Source organism: Penicillium cataractarum (assembly GCF_028827025.1).
Source record: "Penicillium cataractarum strain IBT 29864 chromosome Unknown utg000002l, whole genome shotgun sequence".
NCBI lineage: Eukaryota > Fungi > Ascomycota > Eurotiomycetes > Eurotiales > Aspergillaceae > Penicillium > Penicillium cataractarum.
The window spans coordinates 4,839,842-4,856,059 of NW_026622738.1; the positions used below are offsets into that span (position 1 = coordinate 4,839,842).

A 16,218-nucleotide genomic window follows, 5' to 3' on the forward strand; every position below is an offset into this window, starting at 1 on the left:
GGCAGGACGGAGCACTGGTACAAACTCAAAGGGTCCCACCAAATCTAAAAGAGCCTCAACTCTACAGAGTACCTGAGTAAAGTTCAAATCCGGCCTACCATTACCAGTCCGGTTTTCAATTACAAGTTACCATCCGTTTGTCTCTGCTTGAAAGGCATCCTTGCACACATTGTTCTCAATCAACCCCTGTATTCTGGCTAATAGCAAATAGCGATGACATCTATGTTTCTCGAATAGACGCCACCAGTCTCCGTAGGACATAAAATCCTCATTGCTCGAAGCGAAACTTAAGCAAAGAAGCAACCAACCAACCCCTCAATCCTCCTTCGGCAATCAATTATTCCGAGCCTGTTGAACAATTTCCTGACGTTCCGTCCATGGGGGTATGATTGCTACAATAGCAGCGTACGAATAGACTTCGTGCACACTAGGTTCATTTCCGTAAGCCAGATAAGACATTGCCTCCTGTGAAGTGCAAGGGCTTGGATGCGTAATCCATGTGATAGGCTTTTCAAACGTTTGCTCCGGCCAATACTCGTCGAGGACCTGAAGCCGAAAAGGTCAGAATTCAATGCTTATCCAAAATCGAGCGCTCTTGGATGACATAAGGATAATTTAGATGGATCTCCAGTGGAATAGAAGAGGGAGTAGAGAGTTGGCCAGCACCTCCATGTTTCAGCCTGGCATTGAAGGTCATGGAATTTGAACAAAAATGTTCAAATAAACTCACCTTCGACAATGGATCGTCCTCGAAATTATTGGCTGAAAAGCGAGGCGTCAAGTAAGACCCTATATACACCTTTCCATCTAGTCTTGCATATTCATAGTATTCATCGTCAGAGTCGGAGTTGTTGGGGCTGAAATCTTTTTGAATAATAACAGGTAGGACTTTGACTTTGATCCCAAACGCTTTCAAAACAGAATACAGCACTAAGTCTGCTCCTTTCAGACCCCTCGGAAGTAAGGTATACGCGTCGTCTGCGGTATGCGGATAAGCATGAGTGCAGAATGAGCCCAGGGTCCCGCCTATATATCACTTAGAAGCGTCACATTTACCAAGTTGATGTTTGGTGTAATTTACCTGTCTTCAGGAACCCGGGAATCTGCAAAACATTCTTGAAGTCTTGATATAAGGGCAACGTCTTCGGATCGAAAATTGGTCCAGATGGAGGGAGAGTGTTCATCGGTTCATCTGTGACATAAAGATTATACGTCACCGTAATACGCTCGCCCTCAGTTATTGTCTTAATCTCGTGCTCGCAGTCGCTGTAGAAAGCGGCCCATTGAATCGTATCTGCACTTCGTTGCTCCCAGTCAAAATCGATCTCTCTACCCTCGTGTCGAACGATCAAGTTACCTCCTTTGAAAGGCGAGGGCAGACACACAACCAGAGACCCAATCTGGCATTTGGACCGTGGAGTATCAACATGGCTCTGGAAGAGACCAGAAGGACCAGAGTACACCTAGACATCATGGTTAGAAACAATCATCAATAGGAGTAAATATGGCGGTAGAATAACAGACGTTAAGCTTGTAGAGTTCCAGTCTAATCCGCCGGCAACTCCAATTAGTACAAAGGACTTGCTCAACGTTCCCAATAATCCCAAAATCTGCAGGATGAAAGCTCGTCATAAAATGATCAGTATCAAGCTTCCCAGCCTTGCGATAAGTGGGATCCATAACGGCCTCTTGGCCTCTACCAAACCCGGCAGGCTCACAATCAGCAACAAATCCACAAAGCTTGGCATTAGAATCATCCTTAGAACCATCAAGTGGAAGCGTAAGCTTTCCACCTCGCGAACCATCCTTGCAGTCCCAGAAAATGTTCACAGGGGAGGATGCCGAACCCGGTTTGCCTTTTGTGGCCTTTTCAGTGCCGCTTGTTAGCTTAGCTGCTTCGGTGCCTTTGATGGGGATGGTGCCTCCACAGGCAAATGACGCAGAGGCATTCTGGCTTCTGACTGCTTGGTTCAGTTGATCGCAGAATGCTTTGAATGCAATCCTCGACAAGGGTGAACTTGATCCCTTTTTCTTACCCATCGTGATTGGTTGTCTGTAACTGACCCGCGCAGTTGGAATTGAAATTATCGGATTGAGAACGACAGAGTTGAAGTTAGAGAGGAAGAGGAAGGATAGATAGACGGGGGGGATTGCATGGACGGTGTAAACGCTCTATGTATCAAGTCGAGAGTGACATAGATTGATTCCTAGTCTGGATTTCGAGGTCCGCGACTGCACTAGTGTCTACGGTAGGGCCACGGTACATGAAAATAAACAAAATACAAGAATAGGAAAGTACAAATATGGTTTAGTGTGTCACAGACATGATGCCCGATTTGGCCTCGGAGGTGTTCTAATGTACTAGTGCCTTCCCAGACCGGCCGAGAATGGTACACGAGAAGTGCGGACGCGCTCTCAAGGCCGACGACGCAACCTAGACGAGAGCGGAGAATTGTGGGATGAATCTCGCTAATGTACAGGAGCTACAGTATACTTCGGAAGGAAATCACGGATATCTGATCCCTAGATAGACTCTAGATCATGATTCAAATGTATAGTTGTAAACCAAAAAGTATACTACGAGTAGCAATAAAAATGAAAAGTAGAGAGCGTGACCAGAGAGCAAGTGACAGTCTGTGGGAACCAAAACCCGAATGCGTTGGATGGAACACCCAAAAAAAGAGACAAAACGATAAACGACAATAAGTCAAAGCCAAAATGAACAAGTGATCTGCGCCAGTGTTAATCCATCCATCCAAAAATGCCCATAAGAACCGGCCCGTCACAGACAGGTCTCGATCATGTGTCTACTCTAAGCGCTGACAGCGTCCTTGATCTCGCTGTAGATGGCACCGAGCTCGTGGCTCAGGACCTTCTGCTCCTTGGCCAGGACTTCCTCAACCTGGCCGACGAGCTCGTCAAGACGGTCCTTGACGGAGCCAGTGGCACCGGCCTTGTAGCCACCCTTGGCGAGGATCTCGGTGTAGTTGGAAGAACCACCACCGTTCCAAGCGAGGAGCTAGAATGGAGTTAGCTAATATGTTCACATTATTATGTTTCCACGGGATTAACTTACGTTAGGAGTATCAGAGGGAATGTCCGTAAGAGCGCCAGAGGTAGCGACGGTGATCAGAGCGTTCTTGAGCTTCTTGGGAGTGATCTCCTCAACAGCGAAAGCAGAGTCGGACGAAGGCTGGAGAGAGACGTAGTAGGCCAACAGACCGGCAATGTGGGGAGAGGCCATGGAAGTTCCGGAAATGGTGTTGACGGCGTACTTGCTGCCGATCCAGGTGGAGAGAATGTTCAAACCGGGGGCGAAAATGTCAGTGCACTTGCCGTAGTTGGAGAAGTAGGCACGCTCATCAGCCAGGGTGGAGGCACCGACGGTGACGGCCTTCTCAGCGGCAGCAGGGGAGTAGTTGCAAGCATCGGCATTGTCGTTACCGGCAGCGACAGCGAAGTGGATACCAGCATCAACGGCGGCGTTCACAGCGAGGTCAAGAGTACGAGAGCTGCCACCACCCAGGGACATGTTGGCAACGCTACCCTTGAAGCCCTTGACCTTGCCGTCCTTGGCATCCTTGGACTTCTTGATGTGAGCCTCGGCGGCCCACTCAACACCCTTCACGACATCGGACATGGTACCAGAGCCGTTGGAGCGGAGGACCTTGACAGCGTAGACGTTGGCCTTCTTGGCAACACCGTACTTCTTACCGGCGATGGTGCCAGAGCAGTGAGTACCGTGGCCGTTGCCATCCTCATCCTGGTCACCCTGGGGGACGGTCTTGCCCCAGGTGGCACGGCCCTCAAAGTCAACGTGGTCAACGTTGGTACCGGTGTCAATCACGTAGGCATCAACACCCTCACCGCCATCCTCGGCATACAGGTACTTGTTGAAGCTACCGAAGGAGAGGCTGTCACGGTGAGAGATACGTGCCAGACCCCAAGGAGCGTTCTTCTCAATGGCTGGGTCCGCGAAGTGGTGGACCTCCGAGTCCTTCTCAATGTACTCGACCTGTGGGTCAAAGAGAGATAGCAGTCAGCCGGGGAAGCTCTTATCGGGGAGATAGGGAGATTGGGGGCCAAGTTGGGGAGCAGAGGGAGCTACTCACATCCGGATGCCGGCGGACCTGCTCGATGACATCTTCGTGGAAGTGGCCAGCATAACCCATCAACGAGCCAGCGACGTGGAAGGTATGCTTCAGACCCAAGTAGGGATCGTTATCGAAGCCGAAGAGGGAACGCTTCTTCAGCTCCATGCGGACGTTGTCGGTGTGGATGTCCTGCACCCAGCTGTGATGAGCGGCCGCAGCCGAAGCACCAACATGCTTCTTAAACACGATGATATAGGAGTCCGGAATCTCCTGGGCACTCGTGGAGGAAAGGATGGGAGCTGCCCCGTTGTGGATAGATCCCGTCCAAGTGGGAGAGGCAGCTGCCAGCAGCGGGAGCAGTGTTAGGCCGAGGAAGCCTTTCATGATGGCGGTCGGGTTTGGACTATGACAGTAAAGGATAGGGAGTCAATAAAAAAAGGAGAGATAAAACGATAGAGCAGGTAAGCGATGAGGGAGTTGGATGTCGAAGAGGGTGTATTGGGAGAGCGATGGGATGGGGGAAGGGAGGAGGAAGAGGAGGAGATGAGGAGAGATGAGGAGGTGCAGAGTCACTGGACCATGGTCCTTATCTAAGGGCGAAGGGAAGGCGGAGAAAGCATGATGCAAGCGGGCGATGACGGGGCGGATACCACTAGATACCAGATACGGCCTAGATACGGTCTAGATACGCTCCGATACGGGGAATACCATACAAATACGGGTGCGGATAAGCGGACGATTGGCGCTGGGCCGTCGATCATAGTGGAGTCATCAAGCCTGGGGTTGGGGCGATACGCTTTGATACGGGTCACGAGATCTCATTGAAACTGGATTATCTAAGGAGCGGTTACTGGGGAAGACAACCGGGCTTGTGAAGCACACGAGCAGGGGCTGTGCACTCTGTTGCCTTGCCTCCCAATAAGCCTGATTATTGCGACGGAATCCGGATGACTCAATGACTCAGAAGGACGCTATCAAGGTTAGGAAAACTACTATTATGAAGAGGGGTGTCTTACCCCCGGGTACCTGGCAGCTCCACTGGTCCTACGGCGGAGCAATGTGATCTCTCGACGATCCGCAAGGCAACTTGAACTCCGACGTCGCGTGCTTCTGTCCAGATGATGTGATTGTACAGAGTACGGTAGTACATACTCGATACTCCATACTTGACTCGGGTACTGTGACCCTGGCGCAACCACCCGCCCGTCTGAGGTGCTTGGGAACCCCTCAATTGACCATTAAACAGCCTTTGGGAGCGGAGAGCCGGGGATGATTATTGGGCAATCATTGGGAGGTGGCTGTAACTTCTTCCTCCACTGCCAACAGCGTAATAATCAGTGGCTGGTATGCTCTGTTGGCCTTGATACCGTAATATATACCACTCCATACGCGGCTATACTGTATCTAGCGCCAGCCCGTATCAATGATTATCACCCGTGTCCATTATTGTTGTACTGCACGTCTTAATCCGTCTTATCCTTCCTTATCGCCGTCTTATCTCTTAACGATCGCCCGGTTCTGACGTGGTGAAGGAACAAGGCCCACTCGGCCTCGAGCCAACTTCTTTGGAAAACAGGCCCCCCCCTCTTAAGTCACCTGATTCTTACTTGCTGCTTCCCCCACGTTGGAAATCTCGTCGATCTATTTTGGGGCAGCTTCCTGTCGCTTATCACGCCAGCCCGGAACTTTTGGCTCGCTGGCTTTTCCACTGCATCCACGTCTGCCCCCTCGGATGGCATCTCTGCAGTGTCTCATCCGGACCCGCTAGACAACCGGCACGACATACCAATGCAGACCGCCTGCCTCGAGACGCCAATCGCCCATTCACGGTCTCTGGTGGTCACACGCCATCGGTCCGGTCGTGGATAAGATTCGGCTATGGCTCCGCCGCCCCTCCTCCCCTCATCCCCCTCCGGATCGACCGAGCGACTAGCGGAGGAGCTGGCGCCCACCGTTGACCAGCTCAAGACCCTCACAGTCGAGAAGCCGCTTGCCCTTGCGCAGGCACTAGCCGCTACCGAACCTCTACTACGTCTCCGCCATACGTTTATTGACGATGCACACCCACGCGCAGCCAAGGATGCATTCCGCCAGCTGGCGGGATTCCAGACCCTGCTGGAGCTTGCGGACCAGCTCGCCGAGCTCTATGATACTACCGCGTTGGCCAAAGAAGACCGGAAAAGCGTCTTGGGGATCTTTAAGGATGTCTTGGGAGCCCTTGCCGAGGGATTGAAGGACCATTATGGTAATAAGCGCTACTTTGCACGGAGGATTGCCGGCGGCGGAACTGCAGCGCTGGAGCGGAGCTTGACGGTCTTGGTGGGCAAGTTAAACCAGACTGAAAGCGATGCCCAGCAGCTTTACGGTGCCATATTGGCTGCGGCTCTGTGCCAGGAGAGTGTTGCAGGCATTTTCGTAGCACTAAGTGCGAAGTTGTCGCAGAGTAACAGCTCGGCTTCACCAAAAGAAGTCCGCGATGCCGTCAACCAGTATATGGGGTCTGCAGAGACGGTCGAGGTGCCAGAGCTCCTGGGACCGTTAGTCCGTGTCTGGGTAACACACTCTGCTTTGCCGGGCAACGAAATCCTCCGTCTAGCCCTCCCGGCTTGCCTGAGCCAATTGGCTACGCAATCGCGAAGGAATGTGGTCGCTTTGCACGCCACTGGGATGCTCACCTCCATCCTACCTCTCTTGTTCGATGACGGCCGGTCCGATACCGAAAGAGAGCTCTACCAAGACTTGGCTCGGTACCTCAGTGTGCAGGGCATGAACAGTCTAGAAGATGCCGTGTCTCTGTACCGTCGCGCTCACGAAAATCCTCGAGTCCTCAAGTTTCTTCTATCAGCTCTCAAATACTCCAAAGAGCCCCCGTCAATACAGTTTGACCTGTCTTTACATGGGTATTGTTCCGTTGAATTTGCTACCCTAGGTCGCCCATTCCCACCTACTGCTTCTGCTGGGTATACACTGGCCGCTTGGGTGCGCTTTGATGACTTTGATGTCAACACTCACACTACGATATTCGGTGCATTTGATGCTAGTCAAACCTGTTTCGTTCTAGCCTACGTGGAGAAAGACACACGCAAGTTTATTCTCCAAACATCCATTCGAGGGCCACGCCCGAGTGTGAGATTTAAGTCAACGACTTTCGAGGCCGGTCGCTGGTACCATATCTGCCTCGTTCACAGAAAACCAAAACTTGCATCATCTTCACGAGCTTCGCTCTTCGTTGACGGTGAATTCGTGGAGCAGTTAAAGATCGAGTACCCTTCTGTGCCAGTCAGCAATCACCCCCATCGGTCTCCGCAGATTCAGGCTTTCTTTGGAACCCCCCAAGATCTTGCTATGCGCCTTGGGAAAGGCGTATCCATCTCTCGATGGTCCCTGGCAAATGGCATGCTCTTTGATGAGGCGTACAGCGACGACCTAGTTGCTGTCTTTTACAATCTTGGTCCTCGGTATTTTGGAAATTTCCAGGATTGTCTAGGATCTTTCCAAACATACAAAGCTTCTGCCACTCTGAATTTGCGCAACGAACATCTCCATCCTGGAAAAGAGGAAGACTCGGACATTGTCACAGCCATCCGAAGACGAGCGAGCACACTCATCCGTGAGGGCTCAATCTTGATAAATCTGTCTCCAGTTGCAGTCCTGGACGATGATGACAGCAATAATGTGGACGAGTCACAACTTATCAAGTGCCTATCTCGACAGGCGGCAAAGAGCCTACAACAGCTGACAAAAGCTGGAGGCAATGCGGTTGCAGTGAACGGAGGCACTCCGGCCATCAATGACGGATTGACACAACCACAAGGTGTGGGTGTCTTGACTGGAGATCCTGTTGTTGCGGTTCCTTGGTCCCTGGACGACGCAAGCTGGTGTTTAGGCGGCTGTGCCGCTGTCCATCTCAGTCTTATCCAGGCTGCCAGTTCCGCGGAAACTCTTCGCCTAGCGGTTGAGTCGCTTTATGAAGCAGTGCAAGATAACTGGAGGAACAGTGAAGCCATGGAGCGAGACAATGGCTACGGTATTTTGGCATCTCTTCTGCGCGAGAAGCTCGGGTTCCAAGTCAGCAATACCCCAAATGCGGGTAGATCTACGGCCGTCAGCACCAATGATGATGAGCTCAACACATTGATGCTTGAACTCCTGCGCTTGACGCTTGCGTTTGTAGGGTACGACTTCAAACAACCGAACCATTCTATCATTTCCAACCCGCTGGCTTATCGGGTCTTGCTTGTCGATATGGATGTCTGGCGTTATGGTGAACCACAGGTGCTGGATTTGTATTACTCGCAATTCCGTTCCTTTGTGTCCGACAGTAACTACCGTCGGTTCAACGCCAGACGCTTCGGTCGCATGCGTATGTTCCACCCAATCCCCTTTCGCTTTGCCTTTCCATGAGATCAGGGTATTTTCAAGTACATTGCTAATAACAACAGGCGTCAACAAGAAACTGCTTGAAACTCTGAAAGGAGATGAATTGACCAAGGAGACTGTTGCTCCATGCATTGCCTCCTTCCGGGCTCTCTTGGAGAGCAATCTTTCGCCGGATCTCCTCCGCTCTCTAGCCTTGTCTATAACGTATAATCTCCATCGACCAAAATCACCTACCGCCCTTCAAAAGAAGAAGAGCATTCGTTTCGCCCCGAGCTCGTCTCGTCCCCCTTCCTCCAAGTCAGACTCTGGAAAGCACGTATCCAGCACCACATTGGGCATCGAGATGCTGCAGCTGTATTCTTCAATCTTATGTAATGCCTTGGACCCGACACCGATGAGAAAGTTCGCGAAGGCGGTTACAAACAAGGTTTGTCTTGAAAATCATTCCATACCAGCACTCAAACTGACAACCGCTACAGTGGCTTCTATACCTGTCCTGCGAGGATGAGCCCGAAGTCGTCGTACATGCAGTCAAAATCCTGGCCAGGCTTCTCGTTATCCACGGCAGTGGCTACAGTAAGAAATTCTCCGACAAAAACGGAGGATACACTGTGCTCGAGTACCATCTTAAGAGATGGTGGAACATCCCTATTTTGTGGCCGATCTGCTTTTCTATCCTCTTCGGGCAGGATATTGCTCTGATGGACCTTGACCAACCCTTCGATGCCCCGAGACTCATTAGTATGTTTTTGACTAATGGGGATCTGCGAATTGCTTTCCCGGAAATGCTTCCTGTTATTGTGGGCATGCTCAAGAGCGGATTGAGAAGCTCTGTCTTGGCGAGTGAGACAAGCCATCAAGACACGCTGAAACCTGACACCACCTCAAGGAAACCTCAGATGTCATTGTACAGCTTGAGTGGTATGTACCCGAAACTATGACATTTGCTTAGTGGAAATATTTGGTTGACTCTTCGCTCTTTGATCAGATATTGCTGCAGCTGACCGGCCGGCGCATGGGTTTTCCCTTGTGTCTTCTGTGGTTGACTTCCTGAAAGGAGTTTCGTCCCGATCACCAAACTTTCAGGACTTCGCAACACATTCAAGCTATGTCCAGGAGCTACTCGCCATTCTCTATCCCACCGTTGTTGGCGTGGATTCAATCAGCCCCAATACCGAAATGAACTCCCGATACAGTGGGCTAAGTTTTGACGATAGCAATCTGGTCCTACGAGCCCGTTCTAGTCGTGGGAATATCTCGTCAGTACTACAATCGAGTGTAGTTGAGTCGTCCGAGAGCCCTGAAGAGAGCACGGAATCCTTGCAACGCCGGTCCTCTTTTATCTTCGTTTCCTCTGACAAGACAAAGCATCAACCCTCGGCGGCGCGAATTCGCCGTGCTGTGAACCTCACCTTCTCAGGAGAGGGTGCAAACACCGGCCACCCGCTTGTCAAGGCTATTGCTGCCCTCGCTCTTGACGTCTTCGAAGAGCAGCTCCTGGAGCGGAAGGATTTCTCTGGTTTGGGGATGTATCAGAAGACTCCACCCGGGTTCCTTGAACACCAAGCATACTTCAACTCGTGGATCTTTGATTCGCTCATGTCCAGGTTGAAGGAAGTCCCCGCAAAGCAGCCGCGGCTTCTACACGAGCCACGCACCTTGACCAATCTCGCGCGCTTTGCGACACATCTGACAGAGGCTGTGTATGAAGGGTGGTTCATCAATGGAGCAGTCACGAGCCTTGAATACCTTGGCGTGATTCTGGAATATCTCCAACGCCCTGAAGTGTCGCATCTCAAGAGCATTCGTCTATGTACCCAAGCCGTGTCCACTCTGCATTCCACGCTTTACAAAATCGTTTTGTTCCAATTGTCAGAAGCGGATGACACGGAGACTTTGCCCGTTCTGAAGCGCCTGAACTACTGGCAGGTCGTGCTCCTCGCCGCTGCAGAGACACAATCTAAACATCTGCAGCTTCTCTGCTATCTCTTGTACACCAAGCTCATCGGCACCGAAACGGACATTCGCTTAGCTGCTGCTAGCCTTTGGCGAATCATCTTGGTACAAAAGCCTGGAGAAGTGGGGAGCCTCCTAGGCCACGGCCCTGCCAGTCTCCAGCGTCGACTCTCCGAGGGCTTCGAAGCTCTTGCCGGATTGGATGATGATGCATTCTTGCAATGGATTGACGATCAGCGGGATGATCTTGATGCGCTCTTCTTCGGAATTCTGTCCCGTCAGTGGGAATCTTTCGTTCAAGAGGAGAATGCAAAGATTGAAGACTCTGCCAAGAACAGGATCAGTAAGCGCAAGGATAAGCTGAAGCAATGGGCCCAGCTAGAGAAGTATGACGAGGACGTCATTCGGAAGCACGATGCCACTCTTCCCCACTGGATTTCAAACATTTCGGCATCAGAATTCTTGAAGTCTCAGAGATTCTCGCAGGATCTTCAAGATAACTCCGTCTTCATGTGGACGGCGTTTTCCAATCTACTAGTCGACCTGCGACGGCCCGGTGGTCTTCTTGCCGAAGGGAAAGATCGCAAATTCAGGCTCGATCAGACTGAAGGTCGCAGCCGTATGCGTCTGCGTGTCGTTCCTGACGACTCTGGAGAGCGACAGGATTATCAGCCCAAGCGAAAGGCATCGGAACCACCAGCACCAAAGCTTGATACCCGCTTACGCGCACTCTCGGCAGGGGAGGTGGCCTCGACTCCTACGGCGTTGACCGCCGAGTCCGAGGCTGTGGAGTCCAAACAGCAAGATGGCGATGCGGACAACTCGGACGATCGCAGCGGCTTTGAGGAAGAAAACTTTGAGATGATCGACGACCCCAAGCTGGAGATTGAAGATTACGAAGACAAGAATCGGAGAGTCATGCGGTCTCTTCACCGAGGCGATCAGGTACAGAATGTGTGCAACATGTCACGAATCATTGGTCTAGAGGCGGTAGAGGGTCTTTTGATTCTCGGGAAAGACTGCATCTACATCCTCGACAATTTCTTCCAGCGAGCCGATGGTGAAATTGTGAACGTGTGGCAAGCTCCTCCCGATGAACGTGACCCATATGTTCGAATGATTGCTGGACGGGAGTCGAACGACCGTCGCTCTCAAGAACACGAGACTAGAAGCTGGAAGTGGTCCGATCTTGTCAGTGTTTCCAAACGGCGATTCCTTTTCCGTGACGTCGCTTTGGAAATCTTCTTCACAGATGGCACCAGCTATCTGTTGACGTTCTTCTCGGCGCCTGTGCGCGACAACTTGTGCAACCAGCTTGGAAACAAAGCCCCACAAGTAACCGGCAGCGCAGGACACTCGCGACCAGAGGATATCTGGAGATTCGAGACGCTTCGCAGTCAAGAAGATGCACCGCAATCACTTGGTTCTAAATTTGCCAGCGTCTTTGGACACTTGCCCGCAAATCCCGCGACGAGGAAGTGGGTTCGAGGCGAGATTTCAAATTTCCATTATCTGATGTTGATCAATACTCTTGCGGGTCGGACATTCAATGACTTGACCCAGTACCCCGTTTTCCCATGGGTTCTTGCAGACTACACCAGTGAGGAACTCGACTTGACGAACCCCAAGACATTCCGTGATCTATCCAAGCCCATGGGCTGCCAGACTCCAGACCGGGAGACGGGTTTCCGAGAGCGCTACAATGCCTTTGCTGAGATGGGCGATGATAAGTCTCCGCCATTCCACTATGGTACCCATTATTCCTCGGCCATGATCGTCAGTTCGTACCTCATCCGCCTGCAGCCCTTTGTCAAGTCCTATCTCCTCTTGCAAGGCGGTACTTTCGACCATGCAGACCGGCTCTTTTATTCCATTCGCAAGACTTGGGAGTCTGCATCACGGGGCAATATGACCGACGTTCGGGAGTTGATCCCTGAGTTCTTCTACTTACCCGAGTTCCTCGTAAACTCCAACAAGTACGACTTTGGACTGCTTCAGAACATGACTACTGCTATTGACTCCGTCGAACTTCCACCGTGGGCCAAGGGGGATCCTAAGATCTTCATTGAAAAGCATCGAGAGGCACTCGAAAGTCCCTATGTCTCTGAGAACTTGCATCATTGGATCGATCTCGTCTTTGGAAGCAAGCAGAAGGGTGAGGCTGCCGTGGAAGCAGTCAATGTATTCCATCATCTTTCATACAAGGGCGCTAAAGATCTGGATGCTATTGACGACCCGATGGAGCGATTGGCGACTATCGGTATCATCCACAACTTTGGTCAGACGCCGGGGCAGATCTTCCAACGTACGCATCCTCAGAGAGAGGATCAGCGGTATCGTGTACCCCGGTTGGACACTCTTGCCGAGTCGCTGACCCAGATGCCGTTGTCTCTTCTTGGTGAGTCCATTCTCATTGGGTTTGTAAAACCTATCCTAACTAATTCGCTTTCTTTTCAGATATTGAGGAACGTGTCGCGACCTTGTCCATGAAACAGGATCGATTGCTATGCACTGCTGCACTACGACTCAACGTACCCCCAGCCTATGATCATTATATGGAATGGGGATTCTTCGATGGAAGTGTGCGCTTCTATTCGACAGATAGTCGCAAGGTATGCTTTCCCATCGACTTGAATAACGATATATCATTGTTGGCTGACACATTCCAGCTTCTGGGCCATTTCGAGCACCTTCATGTCGGGCAGCTCTCCCATGCCAGCTTTGCAGATTCACGGACCCTGATCACCTGTGGCACGGATTGCACAATTTCCTTATGGACGGTCACTGCGACCTCGAGAGCGGTTGACTTGCAACCTATCGGGTCGCTCTTTGGCCACCGCGCTCCAGTTACCGTACTTGCCGTGTCTCGTTCCTTCAGTGCATTGCTATCCGCGTCCACAGATGGCCATATCATGCTTTGGGATCTAAATCGCCGGGGCTTCGTGCGGACGCTGCCAGCAGAGGGAGTCGTTGATGTAAGTTTGATTCCGTAGTTGATCTTGTTATATTACTGACTCGTTCACCTAAAGTGCGCCCGCATCAACGACGTCACTGGAGACATCATCGTCTGCCGAGGCAGTCGCATCACGATGTACACTCTTAACGGCGAGGTTCTCGTTGATCAACCCGTCTGCGACTCCCCCGACGACCACGTGCTATCCTGCGTCTTTTACGAAGGCATGCAAAACGAATGGCTTGAACGCGAGCTGGTGTTGACCGGTCACAGCCGCGGCGTGGTGAATATCTGGAGCAAGGTAATTCGCAATGGTGGATTTGAGCTGGAGCTCATCCGCCAACTGCATCATACCGACAACAATCGTGATAACGGGGCCAACATCCAGGCTGGCATCAGTTGTATAATCGCCCTGCCGCAGGTGGTGTATACCGGGGACGAGGCTGGTCGAGTGGTGCGTATTCTTCCCTATTTCGGCCCCGCTAGTTCTAAAATGTGTTTTGCTAATGTCACCGCAGTACGAGTGGAACTGTGTCCAACGGCGCTGAGAAGTCGCGATTCAAACCACGTGCCGTCCGGCTATTGAATCGAGCGCCGATGTTGCTTTTTTTTGTTTCCACACGGGAAACCCGACAAAAGTCAAATCACAAAAGTACAGAGGCAAAACCCCCGTAGACAATTGACTGGCGTTTTACTTGGACGAAGGTGGAACTCTTCTCTTTTTTCCATTTTGCATTTTGTGTATGATTCTGCTCTATTCCTCTTGTTTCTTTCTCTTTCTCTTTGCACATACCCTGTACCCCGTATTTCCGGGATATAGTTACTTAGCGTGCATCCATAGCGGGAATACCTAAGCAAGGCATTAGCATCAGTCATCCGCACGTCTAGCCCCTTGACCCCTGGCACCCCCACTGTCTTAATGACCCCCGGAGTCGATGGCGATATTTAACCGGGTCTCGGTGAGAGAACTGTACGTTCGGTGCAGTAGTGGGCCGTTGGCCGGTCGACCATCCTCCGGTTGGGCTGGGCCGGAGCACACTGCGCCGAGTTGGGGGGAGTTCTTGATTTGGTCACGCGGAAAGAAAAGTTATGAAGAAGCAATTGTATAGAATTGGGGGTGTCAATGTTGAATTACACGAATTGAATATGGTGAGTGTAGAAGAAATATCTTGGGGGAAGGGAGTGTAGTGGTGGTGGTGGAGGGTATTGGATGTGCCTGGACTCCGCGGAAGAACTATGGCCTTAGGCATAATTAGCTAAGGCAGGCATTATTGGAGGGGTAAATTACTTCACAGTCTTCCGGTGATTTCATCCTGCAGCGTCATTTGCCCCACTCTGGCATCCCACCTTGGACCAGGTACTTCCAGCTTCTATGCGGATATCATACAAATGACAAGTACCCAAGAACTACCCGCCATCCCATCGCCTCTCCGGTCCCACGCCCCTCCTCTAAATACCCTCCGGTCGCCACTTTCTTTCCTCCTCCATCTCTCTCTCTTGATCTCTTCTCGATCAATTCCATATTCATCTGTCTCGTGAAAACTGTCCACTCAGACTATCTACATCATGTCTTCCTCTCTCGAGCAGCTCAAGGCCACTGGCACCACCGTCGTCTGCGACTCTGGTAAGTTCCTAGTCTCACCGATCAATCTGACATGGAATGATTCAACTAACACGCGTTTTCTTTCCCAGGTGACTTTGCCAGTATGTAGCCTCAATCTACAATGCCACGAGCTCTACAAGGGCCAGTTGGCGTCACGCTCTATCCAAGGCGACAATTATAAAGCAATTGCTAACCAGTGACATTAGCTATTGGCAAGTACAAGCCCCAGGATGCCACCACCAACCCCTCCCTGATCCTGGCTGCCTCCAAGAAGGCCGAGTACGCCGCTCTCATCGATGCCGCCGTTGCCTTCGGTAAGACCCAGGGCAAGACCGTCGACGAGCAGGTCGATGCCACCCTTGACCGTCTCCTCGTTGAGTTCGGCAAGGAGATCCTCAAGATCATCCCCGGCAAGGTCTCCACCGAGGTCGACGCCAAGCTGTCCTTCGACACCAAGGCCACCGTCGACAAGGCCCTCTCCATCATCAAGGTAAGAGACAATGTGCCAAAATTATCCTGCGGATAAATGTCCCGCTACCAAACCTTAATAACTAATGTCTGCTTCTTCTCTTCCAGCTGTACGCCGACAACGGCATCTCCAAGGACCGTATCCTCATCAAGATCGCCTCTACCTGGGAGGGTATCCAGGCCGCCCACATCCTGCAGTCCCAGCACGGCATCAACTGCAACCTGACCCTCCTCTTCTCCCTGGTCCAGGCCGTCGCCGCCGCCGAGGCCGGTGCCTTCCTGATCTCCCCCTTCGTCGGCCGTATTCTCGACTGGTACAAGGCCGCCCACAAGCGCGACTACACCGCCGAGGAGGACCCCGGTGTCAAGTCCGTCCAGGCCATCTTCAACTACTACAAGAAGCACGGCTACAACACTATCGTCATGGGCGCCTCCTTCCGTAACACCGGCGAGATCACCGAGCTGGCCGGCTGTGACTACCTGACCATCTCCCCCAACCTGTTGGAGGACCTGTACAACTCCACCGCCGCCGTCCCCAAGAAGCTCGACTCCGCTTCCGCTGCTACCCTGGATATCCCCAAGCGCAACTACCTCGAGCACGAGGCTGCTTTCCGCTTCGACTTCAACGAGGAGGCTATGGCCGTTGAGAAGCTGCGTGAGGGTATCTCCAAGTTCGCTGCTGATGCCGAGACTCTCAAGGGTCTGCTCAAGGCTAAGATCCAGGCTTAAATTGGATGAGCCAGCGGGTCTGGACGGGGGTTTGA

At 51.8% G+C, this 16,218-nt stretch overlaps 4 protein-coding genes across 4 annotated transcripts; 2 read left to right on the plus strand and 2 right to left on the minus strand.

The window, feature by feature from the left end:
- Window positions 1-333: 333 nt before the first annotated feature.
- N7496_003779 (2OG-Fe(II) oxygenase) lies at window positions 334-2,040 on the minus strand (the record flags this gene model as incomplete). Its single annotated transcript, XM_056696710.1, has 4 exons — window positions 334-546; window positions 731-1,026; window positions 1,082-1,463; window positions 1,525-2,040. The coding sequence occupies 4 exons, from the start codon at window positions 2,038-2,040 to the stop codon at window positions 334-336; spliced, it is 1,407 nt and encodes a 468-aa protein (XP_056558922.1).
- Window positions 2,041-2,812: 772 nt separating this feature from the next.
- Window positions 2,813-4,478, minus strand: N7496_003780 (S8 family peptidase; the record flags this gene model as incomplete). Its single annotated transcript, XM_056696711.1, has 3 exons — window positions 2,813-3,019; window positions 3,077-4,015; window positions 4,113-4,478. The coding sequence occupies 3 exons, from the start codon at window positions 4,476-4,478 to the stop codon at window positions 2,813-2,815; spliced, it is 1,512 nt and encodes a 503-aa protein (XP_056558923.1).
- A 1,494-nt stretch (window positions 4,479-5,972) lies between these two features.
- Window positions 5,973-13,931, plus strand: N7496_003781 (Beige/BEACH domain protein; the record flags this gene model as incomplete). Its single annotated transcript, XM_056696712.1, has 8 exons — window positions 5,973-8,457; window positions 8,537-8,901; window positions 8,954-9,395; window positions 9,463-12,828; window positions 12,888-13,042; window positions 13,100-13,405; window positions 13,460-13,837; window positions 13,902-13,931. 8 exons carry the CDS (start codon window positions 5,973-5,975, stop codon window positions 13,929-13,931), a joined length of 7,527 nt encoding a protein of 2,508 aa, XP_056558924.1.
- A 1,018-nt stretch (window positions 13,932-14,949) lies between these two features.
- Window positions 14,950-16,183, plus strand: N7496_003782 (sedoheptulose-7-phosphate:D-glyceraldehyde-3-phosphate transaldolase TAL1; the record flags this gene model as incomplete). Its single annotated transcript, XM_056696713.1, has 4 exons — window positions 14,950-15,007; window positions 15,076-15,087; window positions 15,193-15,476; window positions 15,563-16,183. The coding sequence occupies 4 exons, from the start codon at window positions 14,950-14,952 to the stop codon at window positions 16,181-16,183; spliced, it is 975 nt and encodes a 324-aa protein (XP_056558925.1).
- Window positions 16,184-16,218: the final 35 nt, after the last annotated feature.